We start from the raw sequence: 12,325 nt of genomic DNA on the forward strand, positions 1-12,325 counted from the left end.
GATTTTGATAATCGCCGCATGTTCTGTTCATCAAGTTGCGTGTTCAAGCAACGTTTGTTATCGTGCTAAACAATCTGAATAGGAAGTGAGTCTGTCGCCTTGTTCTTCCCCAAGCAAGCTCTTGCCGGTCCGAATGAGTCACTGAGATCACTTAAGAGGATGTTTGTTTTCGGCAAGTGGAAAAAGTGCGATGGAAATGCTGAGAGAGGACAATGTAAACGTTTGTTTATGTCGCCATTAAGCTCACATATTGACTGCTCCATATTTGGATTGACGTCAAATGGAAATGTGGTGAGATGAGAAGGACGATATGCAGTGAATGAACTCAGGTTGAGTCACTTTTGTTATGCATTTTGCAATTGTTCAATAAATGTTCTGCATAAGTGGGACAAAGTGCAGTGGCTTAATTTCAACATGATCAAACATATCCTCTACATTAATTGAAAAAGCAAGCCTGCGTTTGACTGCAGGCGAAAGCACGAGAAGCCTCGCAAATGTCGAAGCAAGACAAGGACGACACATTCCAATCTGTCAAGAAATCGTGTTTGTCAAACGGCGGCTGAATTGAGCCTCCTCGCTTATTCTGTGGGTCAACTATTCTTAGGTGAGTTATTTTGGGCTTATGGCATTAGCCTGCTAAGATGAGGCGTCTGTGCATTATCATTCCTTCTTGGCAGGCTCCTGATAGGACAACATATATTAATAGTCTGATGGATTTGTTATCTTTCGTCCGTCTTCGGTCGTGTTCTGCGAATTGAGGTGAATGGAAATCTCTTCTGGACGGGAAAGCGCCACCTTTTCTTTTTGAGCTAATCCAGTTTCATTTCTTCAAAAGGGCTCTCGAGCCAGGAAACTTGATGATCTCGGTCTGAGAGCAAAACATCATGCAAAGCCACTTCAATGGGACAATGTTTGATTTCACAAGCACTCGTGTGGCTCGTCGACCTTTTCGCACAAAAACTATGATAGTACTCGTGATGGATAAAATAATGGCTTACATAATCCATCTGTTGTTTGCTTCTTTATGAGGAGGGAGACGAAACTTGTGAACTTGTGATGCTTTTCTTCTCGCTGTGGATCAGTGAAACCGATTTCTGGTGATGGATTTTATGAGGATCCGGCAAATATCTGCAAAGAGAGTGACATCATCTTTACAAAGGACTTTGACTGGCAATTTTAGAGGATGTTAACTTGTAAATTGTTGTCATTATTGTCTGCTATTAATACTGATTGATGGTTGGGGTATTGCGCGTTGTTTGTCGATCGCTGGTGATTGGGCTCAGTTGTCTTTGTTAGCAGATCGCCCGCAAGTCTGAAATCTGGCTCGGCCGCAAGGACGAGCCGGCGTCTTCAAAATAAAACGCCGTTTCCTGCTTTAGACTCGCCAGCTGCTCAAAATAACGAGACACTTAATGGGAGCTGCAGCGCCACATTGCAGTCCCGAAGAGCAGACGAAGACGATCCGTGTCCAGGATTCTATTTTGACATTTAGATCAGCAAACGTCTCGTCGAAACGCGGGCGACATGCAAAACAAATGAAGATGTTCAGCGTCAGTGATGGCTGATGCCAGTTTGGCGCTCATAAAAGATGCAAAACATCCAATATGGCTGCTGTGATGAGAGCTTCATAGTTGTACTTTTTTTTTTTTTTTGCATCATGTCCAGTAGGGGTGCACCGACCGATCGATCCCAATTTCCTTAACTCTTTGACTGCCATAAACGTCTTTTTTTTTTTTTTTTTTTTGGTTTCCATTAGCATACTGTATGATTACATGACAGCTTTGTTTTCAGTCGGAAGATTATCATCTTTATTTAGTGACATGAGGGCAAACTGAAGACGTAAGAACAACTTTGCACTTCTTTCTGTTCACTGAGCGATATTTCTATTATGAATGGCTTGTTTTTCTCACGTAAGCCGTTTCATTCTGAGCAGCCATCTTAAATGAAGGCCGAAATTGTCACTCCAACCGACAGCAAGGCGGGAGAGTCAACACTTTTTTTTTCGGAAGACGGTGCGAGTCACCCAATCGCCTTCGACAGGGTGGTACGAACGTGTCTCGTCCCGGTGCTAAAACACATTTGCGAGCTGTCATTCATAAAGATCTTGTTTACCGGCGCCTCGTTCCAATCAAGAAAAATGTATTTGCATCCTCAAGTGACGTTACACATGCAACCTGAAAGTGACATGAATGCAACCTGGCGCCTTTATTTTTGCTGGTGTTAAATTATGCTGGCAGCCTCGCAAGTGTGACAGTCTTTCGCACTTTGTCTATATTAAGAGCATTTATATTTGGCCCCAGTTACTGGAGGTTCGCTATTCTCGTCCGCCCGATTATTTGCGTTTGACAGAAGCTATACGGATTCCGCCGCTGTGCAGCACAAACACAATTTGTTGTCGTCTGAAGAATGTTTGCACCTTTCTCAACTCCAGAGCAGACAGTCGTGACGTGACGTGACGTGTCGTGTCGTGACGTGACGTGACGTGACGTGACGGATGCACGTTGTCAATTCTCCATTTGGTGCGTTTGAAATTAGGGGTGTTAAAAAAAAAATCCATTCGGCAATATATCGCGATATTACAGCGCACAATTCTCGAATCGATTCGATATGCTCCGAATTGATATTCAAACATATATTATATTAATGAAACATGAAGCCTTAATGTTTTATTTCAATGCTGTTCAAACATGAAACGGATTGCACAAGATTGTTTGTTGTTTGTCGCTCACAGTTATAAAACTGAAGTTTCAGGTGAGTAAATAAATTTTCATACAAATCTTACGGTTTCCTGATTCGTATTTTCTAAATTTGGGTCGAAAAAAATCGCAATAATCAACTTATAGATTCAGATCGGGATTATATGAATCGTGATCGGAATCGAAGTCTGCGGCAATTCACACCCCTACTCGAAATCGTCGCCATAGCTGAAGGATCTCGTTATTTTCCCCTCAACGTTGCCGCTATTCTCGCGGGCAAGAATCTCGCGGGCGCGTGAGGCTGTTGTGGTTTCCTGAAGGGCCGTTTGGCGCGGCCTCGGCGGCGATCAAATGTGGCCCGAAGCCTTCACACTCCCGCCTCCGCCTTCTGCAAAATAGCCATCGAGGCTCCGCTTGATCAAAGCAAATCGTCCTTAATGTCATTCGCAGTCAGGGTAGCGAATGAAATATGAGATTAATTAAATATCACAGTGGCGAGTTCTCCCCCGCCAGCAGGTGTTTTTCTTGCTATTTTTAGCTCCATGAGGCAGAAGTAGCAACCGAGCGCGTCCTTGAACGGTTCACGGTTGTCCCTGGAACGTTACGACACCGTCCTTTCGTCAAGTGCGTACATGCCGAGATGCTTTTTCCTCGTCTGATCTACAGGTAGCGATTCATGTGCCCTCCTCTGTCATTTCACTGAAGCTGTTTTTAGCGCAGGACTCCCTGCCGGCTGTCTTCACGCTTTCAAGCTCCTCCGAGACGAGTTCTCGCTCACTATTTCGCTCTTTGTGTCATTTGTTTTGGTTTCAGCCTTTCTCTCTTTTCTGCTGGGGACTCCGTCCTTATATAAGAGCGGATTTAATAGTCCGCATGTCACATTGTCACAGTAGGCAGGAGATGTCATGCAGCGGGATGGGATGGGATGGGGGGGGGGCATAATTATGTAGCCGGTGTTGCTATGACAGCAGCAAGTTCGGGTGGTGGATACGACAGACCAGGATTGCGACACTTAATGCTTTTATGTTGCTATTTATAATCGTCACCGCCACGTATACGAATTGAACGCTCGCCTGGCAGTAATTACAAAAACAAAACGAATGACACCAATGTGCCTGCCACAGCAAGTGATGACAACTATGGAGAAGGTGTTTAGTTGACTGCTTTCAAATCGATTAGTGACGCTTGATTCAAAAATGTTGATGGCGTCACATGTGACGTGTGTCAGTGTGTGCGTTTGTACGTGTGTCAGTTATTTGTGCGTTTGTACGTGTGTCAGTTATTTGTGCGTTTGTACGTGTGTCACCTCTTACCTGGAGAACATGAAGGCGATGAACTGCACTTCATAAATGTTCTTACAGCCTACTGGAATTTCAAGTAGGTTCGGATGTTTCTCTGGTGTCAAAAACGTGTTGCAGCGTCCCAGACGGTCATTCATCGGGTGTCGCACCGCCACCGCCCAGCTAGCATGTAGCATTTTCCTTTCACACGTTGAACAAAGCAGATCAATATTATCGCAGTGGTCGCGTAAACATAATTTGTTTCGACAAGGAAATGTTTGGTTGCTAAAAGTTATATAGAAGTGATGTGCCTTACTAGGTTGGTATTTTATTCATTTATTTATTTATTTAGCGATGCTCGATTATGAAGAAAATATTAATCACGATTAATTTGGTAATAAATGAAATCACGATTAGGACAATCATTTGGTTTTTTTTTGGTATAAAACAAAATGTTTAAACATGTAAAAAAATATTAAGACATATAACTTTCTTTGAAACACTAAAATTATGCAAGTTCCCTTGGGACCAAACATTTATTAAGTTACCGGTATTTGTTTTAAAATAAAAAAGGTGCAAATATATCAATTTTAACAACTTAAAATTAGTATTAAAAAATATATATATATATATAAAACAATTATGCCGATTTTGTAATTGTGGACTGTTTCAGTTAATTCACAGCCCTACTTTTTTTTTTTTTCTTCATGGCCTCCACTTGTGTCAATTTTTGTAGTTGTCATTTTATTTCTTGTAACCCACTTTGTGCTTACAAGAGGCAAAAATATGAAGCACGATATCAGCAGTGATGTCGCACTTAATATTCATACCTTCACACAAATAAAAGCAGCCTTGTCCATATATCTAACTAGATATTGTATTGTGGAAGTCGGATCATGTTTGTTTGCATGTGCCAATTACACATAATGACAAAAACACTTCGTATTAACGTCAGCAGTCAGTCCGAAAACTGGAAAGATCAGAGAAATGTGGATGCCCCCGTAAATGGCAGTTGTGTGGTTCAAATGCTCCTCCAAGGACGTCCTGGGAGAGTTGAGACGAATTCCGTTTGTTGACTCAACGGGCATTTCAGTCAATTCTTGAAACGGCCACTGCGAGCTCCGTGCCGAGTGTCCGTTGGGTCGTCAGTCCGGCCGCTCCCAGCCGGATGTAATCCAGTGTTTGGTTTTCGAAGCCATTAGAATTCCAGGTTTGCAGAAGAGGAAGATCTTCTTTCAGATTCTCACTTCGATTCTTCCCTCTCTGTTATACTTGCTGATTCTTAATACAATTATCTCGCTTTTTTTTTTTTATCATCTATGAACGTTTCTTTTCTTCTTTTTTCTTTTTGTTATGGAATCCAGTGGAGATCAAATCAGACGCGCAACTGGTGGCGGAGCCCTTCTGCCCGTTGGACCTGCGCACCGACGCGAGGATGCTGGCGCCGGGCTCGGACCCGCGCACCGACGCGAGGATGCTGGCGCCGGGCTCGGACCCGGGCCTGTGGGAGCGGCAGCTGCAGCAGGAGCTGCTGCTCATCCAGAAGCAGCAGCAGATCCAAAAGCAGCTGCTCATCAGCGAGTTCCACAAGCAGCACGAGAAGTTGACCCGCCAGCACCAGGCTCAGCTCCAGGAACACCTCAAGGTGGGCGGGGCTTTTCGTTTTTTTTTACATTGCGCGCAAAACAGTGTGGCTTCGTCCAGATAGTTTGAAAATCCAAAAACTTTGAACACGAGGGGACAAAATAGGAAGCAGCTCAGCTATGCCGAGAAATATTTTCACATGCGAGCATGAAATCATCCATCGCTGCAAAGCAGAAAAGCGCAGCACGCCCGCACAAATGGCCGCCATTTGCAAAAACATTCATTCATTCATTTGGAGTTGCTTTGGTCGGGCTAACCGCCGGTTGCGCCGCCCTCGCCAGCTTCAACAGGAGCTCCACGCCATGAAGCAGCAGCAGCAGGAACTGGCGGAGACGGAACGCCGTCTGGAGCAGCAGCAGAACCAGCAGACCCAACAGAACCAGCAGCAGAACCCGCAGGAAAAAGAGCAGGAGAGGCACCGGCGAGAGATGAACGTCTCCAGCTTCAGTCTTCGGGCCAAAGAACGTGCCAGAGAGAGTAAGAGCTCAACACAGATTCTTGTTGTTGTTGTTCTTGATAATAATCAGAATGATGAAATTATTATTATGATTGTTAATATTACTATTATATTGGTACTTGACTGCGGGCGATACCAGTATGAGCCGCCCTCTTGTGGCTGTTTTACCATCAGGCACAAGAATGCAATTTGAAGCAAAAATGCTCGATTGGGATGTATCGGTCTTTATTTAAAATGATCGATCATTTTAATCTTGCGTATCAAAAGTACTAGTTGTGTTGTTTTTTGGCATCGTGACTACTCAAGAATTGAGCACTTTTTCGGAAAACAAAAGTGGTATAAAAACCCATATTTATTATTATTATTATTATTAATTTGTTATTATTATTTTTTATAGGTTGATTATGAAGTCTGTTTTTCCCTATGTAAGATTTTAAGCAGGTTTAGATCAGTAATGTATTACAAACATTTGAGCTTAATATCACATAATACAAAAATTTCTTTTCCTTCTGCTTCTTGTAAAGTTGCATTACAAGAATGACAATCAAATTCATTAACCTTCTTATGCAGAGAGGCCATAAATGGGGAAAACATTCTAAAACATTTCTTCCCATTTCCAACTTTTTGGCACATTCTAATCGTGGTTATGTCCATTTTTTTTTCATTTTTTTTACTGACAGTGTTTCAGATTTGTTATTTAGTTGTAAAATTAAGAGGCTGAGACGATCCCTGTAATTTGAAGGTGATAATTATCATAAAGACTGTAATTAAAGTGACGCAAATACTTCACGGTGCCATTTAATCTGGGAATTTTGTTGAAAATGTCTTTTAATAGAAGTATGAGAATAGCTTATGAGCTAAGGTTTCATTTCTGTTTTGACATTCTGTCTAATAATAGAGGAGATGACTTATGACTTTGTCAGGTCAGGTAATCTGAAACGCTGCCCTGGAACTGTCGCAGTGTTCTTATTTTGCAATCTGATTCCTGTTGGCCACTAGGGGGCGATCTTTCTACATGACTAAAGACGGCCACAGAGCTTGTAAAACAGAAAAAAAAATGTGTTGAAATGTTGATGTGCTGCTGTTATATCGCAATTTGTGCATCCGTAGGGTAACGCCGATCTTTGTTATTGCAGCTTTTGGTCTCGCAGGTGCAGCGGCCAGTACAGAAGTGAAGCAGAAACTCCAAGAGTTTCTGTTGAGCAAATCAGCAAAAGACCCTGCCAGTAATGGCGTCACTCATTCATTCATCCACCACCCAAAGCTCTGGTACAGGTGACGACTTTCATTCCCGGCCATCTTGCATTCAAATCAATCACGTTTGGAGTTGCACGTTGACGTCGCTCGTTTTGTCTTCTTTCTTTCTTTGTTTTGCGTGCTCAGGTCCTCCCATCATGCTTCTCTGGACCAAAGTTCTCCTCTGGGCGGCGCGTCGCCAACCTGCCGTTACACTTTGCCGTCGCCCGTCGACGGCAAGGACGACTTCCCCTTGAGGAAGACAGGTCGGCTCATTTGCATACGCAAACAACACGTTCACATGCAATCGCAAATCGACAACTTTTCAGACTTCTCACTTACAGTCAAAAGTACATCAGCGTGATACATCACAAGGGTGGGACCTGAAAAGATCCTTTTTTTTTTTTTTTTAATCTAACTTTTGGGCCCTGGAGAAGATCGACACAATCATATAGCGATCAAAGGACTTTTTTGCTTCATAAATTCCAAAATCGAGATGTGGTCATTTCCTGCTGGCTCGTTCCTCCCCCACTTCCTGTCTGTCTCCATCGTTGCCCTTTCCAAGCGCGAGGTTGTCGCACAAAAGGTGCCGTTTGTTCCCAGCAGCCGAGCGCCACTGACGGCCGATTGGCAGGCGTCGCCCGGCAAAATGCGGATGCGCCGCAACGTGAGAAAAGAAAAGAAAACTCTCGCGAAACAAGTGCTCTGCTTGGTTGGGCCAAAGGTCAAAGTTCATTGATTATTCTGGGAGCGCTTCATAATCACATTTGTCACGAATATATATTTTGTCATCTTTTTTGGCTCTTTTTCAAAACCAGTAAATGTCAATCCAAGTTTAAGAGGAAATATTGTAGTCGGTTGCCAAATAGCATCGCACTGTATTTCATAATACCTAATACATAATAATATATCATTTCTCCTTGGCAAAGATCAGAATGAAAGATGTTTGTGGTACATTTAACACAAAGAAAATATTTGGATATGATGTCAATAATTCTCTCCATCCGCCTCGTCAATGTGTTAAGCTAGCTAATGAGCTAGCGTCTTCTTTCACCTGAAGACGAACGTCCGCAGTCGATTAACCTGTTTACCCGTCTAAGTTGATCTTGTTTTACCACCTCGGGCAAGTCACGCAATAAGTCGACTTGCAAGAATAATTGCGGCTTAGCAGTAAGAACGTCGCTCTTGACCCACTTGCCTACTGTGAACATTTAGCGTACACTTGAGCCCATAAAGACATTTGGGACGACGCTTGAAAGTTGAACATGTTCTGCTCCTGCATGACAGTCAGCCTCCACTTAGATTGCATTTTTCCAATAAGACAGGAAGTGGAAGTCATGTTTCAGAGGAGGAGCAGCCACCATCAGAAAAACACATTTTTTATGCTAAAGCGGCTCAAACTATCATGTTGACTCAACATGAACTTGGAAAGCATGAGAGGAATTGGAGAGGCGTGTTTACTGCTTGGAAGTCGAGTCTAAATATAGGACAGGACGAAATATACTTCAAGTTCCGGCGTACATGTCGTACTTTTACTATGAATGTCAACTTATTTGAGTTGATTGTGCTGAGACGTGTCCAAAAAACTTGATGCAAGTACGCCTCACAAAAAGGTCACCCGTATCTCGGCGCATCAGCGTGTTTTTGTGTTTTTCCCACGCGTTTGTTCCTTCCAAGTGTTCCTTCCCGTGCCGCCGTGCGGCGTTCCCGTGGCGACCGATTGGCGTATGTTGCTCGGTGGCAGCAGCGTGTAAAAATAGAAAGCAATCAAGGCGGTGGGGCGTGAAGCGGATTCACAGCACCCCCGGCAGACGTTTTCCTCCCTCCCGCCCCGCCTGCTTTCTTCCTCCCTCGCACGCTTTCGTTCCTCCTCGCAGCCGCGGGATTAAGAGGTCCGCGCCGCGCACGTATTCGCGATCAGGCTTGGGCTGCTTTTGACAAATGGCGGAAATTGCAGCATCTGGCCCACTGCGCCCCGATCCGCTCGACCCTCAAGCGCCACCCCCGCATCTGCAGCACTCCTACGTCACTTCCCCGTTTGCAGCTGTATGGTCTGCAAAACGTACACCTAAAAATAACTCTAACAATATTGATTCATCAAGTGAATAATTACAAAATGTTGTGTTGTGTAACATTTACATAACTTCACTGCAGCATATTTGAGATTTGTGTCTTGTGTGGGTTAAACATGTCCTACCAGATGGTGGGGGCGGGGGCAAGCTTATTTTAGTTAACTAAAAATAAAAATACCATTCAAAAACAATTTTGTTATAACAAAATAAAATAAAAATGAAAATGCTTTTTAAAAAACAAAAACTAACTGAAACTACATTTTATGCCTACAAAACTAACTATAATAATAGCAAAAAATGTCCTTTGTTTTAGTCTTTGGGAATTAATTTAATGCATGAGCCTCTGGGGATGATTTTAAATGTGATTTTTAGTAGATTTATTTTCATATCAAGCGGAATCAGGACGTTTGAAAGTATGTCGTACATAAGCGATGTCATCTAGCAACAAAATTAATCATATGGCTCATAATAGATCCATTAACAAAAAAAAAAAAAAAAGTGTTAACTTCAGGGAACTGATTTAAATGTAAATAAAAAAATGACATAATAATAATAATAATAATAAGTTTTCATTTTCATTTTTGCCGACCCTGGGAACTCTCTGCACTTTCTGTTTTTGTTTGAAATGAAAACTAAGATAAGTACAAATTTAATACTTCAGATATTTTGAAACTTTGGAATATTTTATTTGGTGTAGAAAACAATTGTTTATGTTTATTTAACTTTTGAAAACATGCTACTGCCCCTGGGAGATCCGGAACTTGTTAGATTTTAAGAAAGATTGACTAAGATTTATAAAAAAAAAAAAAACTAAAAGTTGCTCAATAAACACATACTTTAAAATTTCCCCAAAAAATTAAGAGCTGGAGTTTGTATTTTTTATTTTTTTTCCAAATTTTGATGCTAATATTTTCTCTTTTTAGTAAAAATGAATATCAGCTCCAAATATTGGTTATCAGCATCCTTGACGACTAATAATCGGTATCGTATTGGCCCCGAAAAACCATATCGGTCTATCTGTAATCAAAACGAACTAAAATGAAAAAATGCAAAACTGTAATAACCCTGCAGGGGGTGCCAGTGAACCCAGGAAAGCTTTTGAAATATTGGCTGCTCTATCACAGCTGATCGATCGAGTCTGGATCGGGTTAGGTTTAATTCAGGCTGACGAGCGTGTGGGTATTTTTCTGTTTTGCATTAGGAGGTGTTGCGGGACGGACGCCTGAAACATCTGCCGTGTTTTTGTGTGCGTTGAACTGTTGCTACTGTATCAGTCTGCGGTCACCAGTGCGGCAGGTAGCAGCAGAATTTCGCTCGGATATAATTGAGTCCAGATGAGTTGGAAATCGGCCCCATCCTGACTCATTTAATTGATAAAAAATGTTTGGGCTTTTTCTGGAAACTCAAAATTGTTGAAGTGTGATCATAATAATAAGTTGATTGATGGTCTCTGATTTTATGACGCTCGCGTTTGCTTTCTGAAGTTCCATTACAATGACTGGATATTAAAAACCAAACAAACAAAAAAACCACTGCTTGACTTCCTCACCACCATTTTTCACCCTGATAATGAACTGATTTTTTTTTTTTTTAATAGCCTCCGAGCCCAACCTGAAGGTGCGATCCCGACTGAAGCAGAAAGTCGCTGAGAGGCGGAGCAGCCCCATGCTGAAGAGAAAAGATGGCAACCTGGTGACACCTTACAAGAAGAGGGCACTGGAGCTAATGGGTACGACCAAACTAATGGCGACTGGCCGAAGAACATCTGATAGACAATATTAACAGATTTCATCAATACAGTTTAATTGGGGCTTATTACCGTAGTCATGATTATATTGGTAATAATTGAAATCAAGATTAGGACGATTTTTTGGCATATAAGAAAATGTTTAAATGTAATATTTTTTCTTAAGACGTAACATTTTTTTGAAACACTATAATTATGCAAGTTCCTTTTTGGGTGAAACAAAATGTATTGAATTTGCTATTTTAAAATAAAATAAAAAGGTTGCAAATGTATACATTTAAACTGCCCCAAATTAATATTAATAATCTTTTTTTTTTTTTTTTTTTTTTTTTTTTTTTATGATTATGCTGATTTTGTAATAATTGAAATTGTAGGGTCTCTGAGTTGGCAAGTTTTTTTTAAACTCATTTAATACAAAAACGTGTCAATTTATTTTTTTTATGACTTGTCCTCCACTCCTCAAAATGTGTTTACACATTTTTTTTTTGTTTATTTGTTTTTGTTTTTTAATGAAAGAGCATACAGAAGACTTTGATGCAGCTTCTGATATGAAGAGGTGGCTTAAAGCGTTGTAGTTATTACAAAAAATGGCCATCAGGTGGCAACGGAGTATAAGAGATCAACCAGGGCCATGCAACAAGTTCTTTTTGTCAGCGTTTTAATCAGGAACGTGAATATTGATTAAACTTAGCTATATTTTACGAAGAGACGCTAATCATTTTTTCTTTTTGGTAGGCTCCATGAATTTATTTCAATAGAGGAAAATATTCTGCGGGCCTTGCAAAATCAGTCAAAATCCAGTAAAACAGTCGGGTTGCTTCAGTGAATGAGTTCATGTTGAGCCAGCTCAGTTTTTGGTAGCATGTCTGAATTTGACACCATTTGAGGAAACAATATGAGTCAGTTGTAATTGATATCACAGGAGGCGAGGCCATTATTACTTGGACGTATTCCAAGTCTTTCTGTGTGCATGAACGCTGTCTAACTCCTCTACATGCTCTATAGATTCTACGCCCGCAAAAAGTGCCCCCGGCTCGGGCCCCAGCTCCCCCATCGGGGCCTCCAGTGCCTTGGGGGCAGAAAATGGACCCTCCTCTTTGCCTACTACTACAAAAACTGAGGTAGGTCAAAATTGTCTTTTATTGACCAAATAAAGGAAACGTTGGCATATGCATGGTAAATAAATTTTTTTA

At 41.6% G+C, this 12,325-nt stretch overlaps 1 protein-coding gene across 4 annotated transcripts in view; it reads left to right on the forward strand.

Annotated features, from left to right (window-relative positions):
* Positions 1 to 12,325, forward strand: part of hdac9b (histone deacetylase 9b) — a 37,449-nt gene that overhangs the window by 16,796 nt on the left and 8,328 nt on the right. For 3 of the 4 annotated variants that reach the window (XM_077525822.1, XM_077525819.1, XM_077525821.1), the window contains 6 exons: positions 5,341 to 5,621; positions 5,902 to 6,097; positions 7,214 to 7,352; positions 7,461 to 7,579; positions 10,983 to 11,114; positions 12,138 to 12,253. In XM_077525822.1, the coding sequence (XP_077381948.1) occupies positions 5,341 to 5,621; positions 5,902 to 6,097; positions 7,214 to 7,352; positions 7,461 to 7,579; positions 10,983 to 11,114; positions 12,138 to 12,253 (983 nt within the window). The remainder of the gene's footprint in view (positions 1 to 5,340; positions 5,622 to 5,901; positions 6,098 to 7,213; positions 7,353 to 7,460; positions 7,580 to 10,982; positions 11,115 to 12,137; positions 12,254 to 12,325) is intronic. The other variant, XM_077525820.1, reaches the window with a different exon arrangement.

The sequence above is a fragment of the Festucalex cinctus genome, chromosome 7, assembly GCF_051991245.1.
Source record: "Festucalex cinctus isolate MCC-2025b chromosome 7, RoL_Fcin_1.0, whole genome shotgun sequence".
Taxonomy (NCBI): domain Eukaryota; kingdom Metazoa; phylum Chordata; class Actinopteri; order Syngnathiformes; family Syngnathidae; genus Festucalex; species Festucalex cinctus.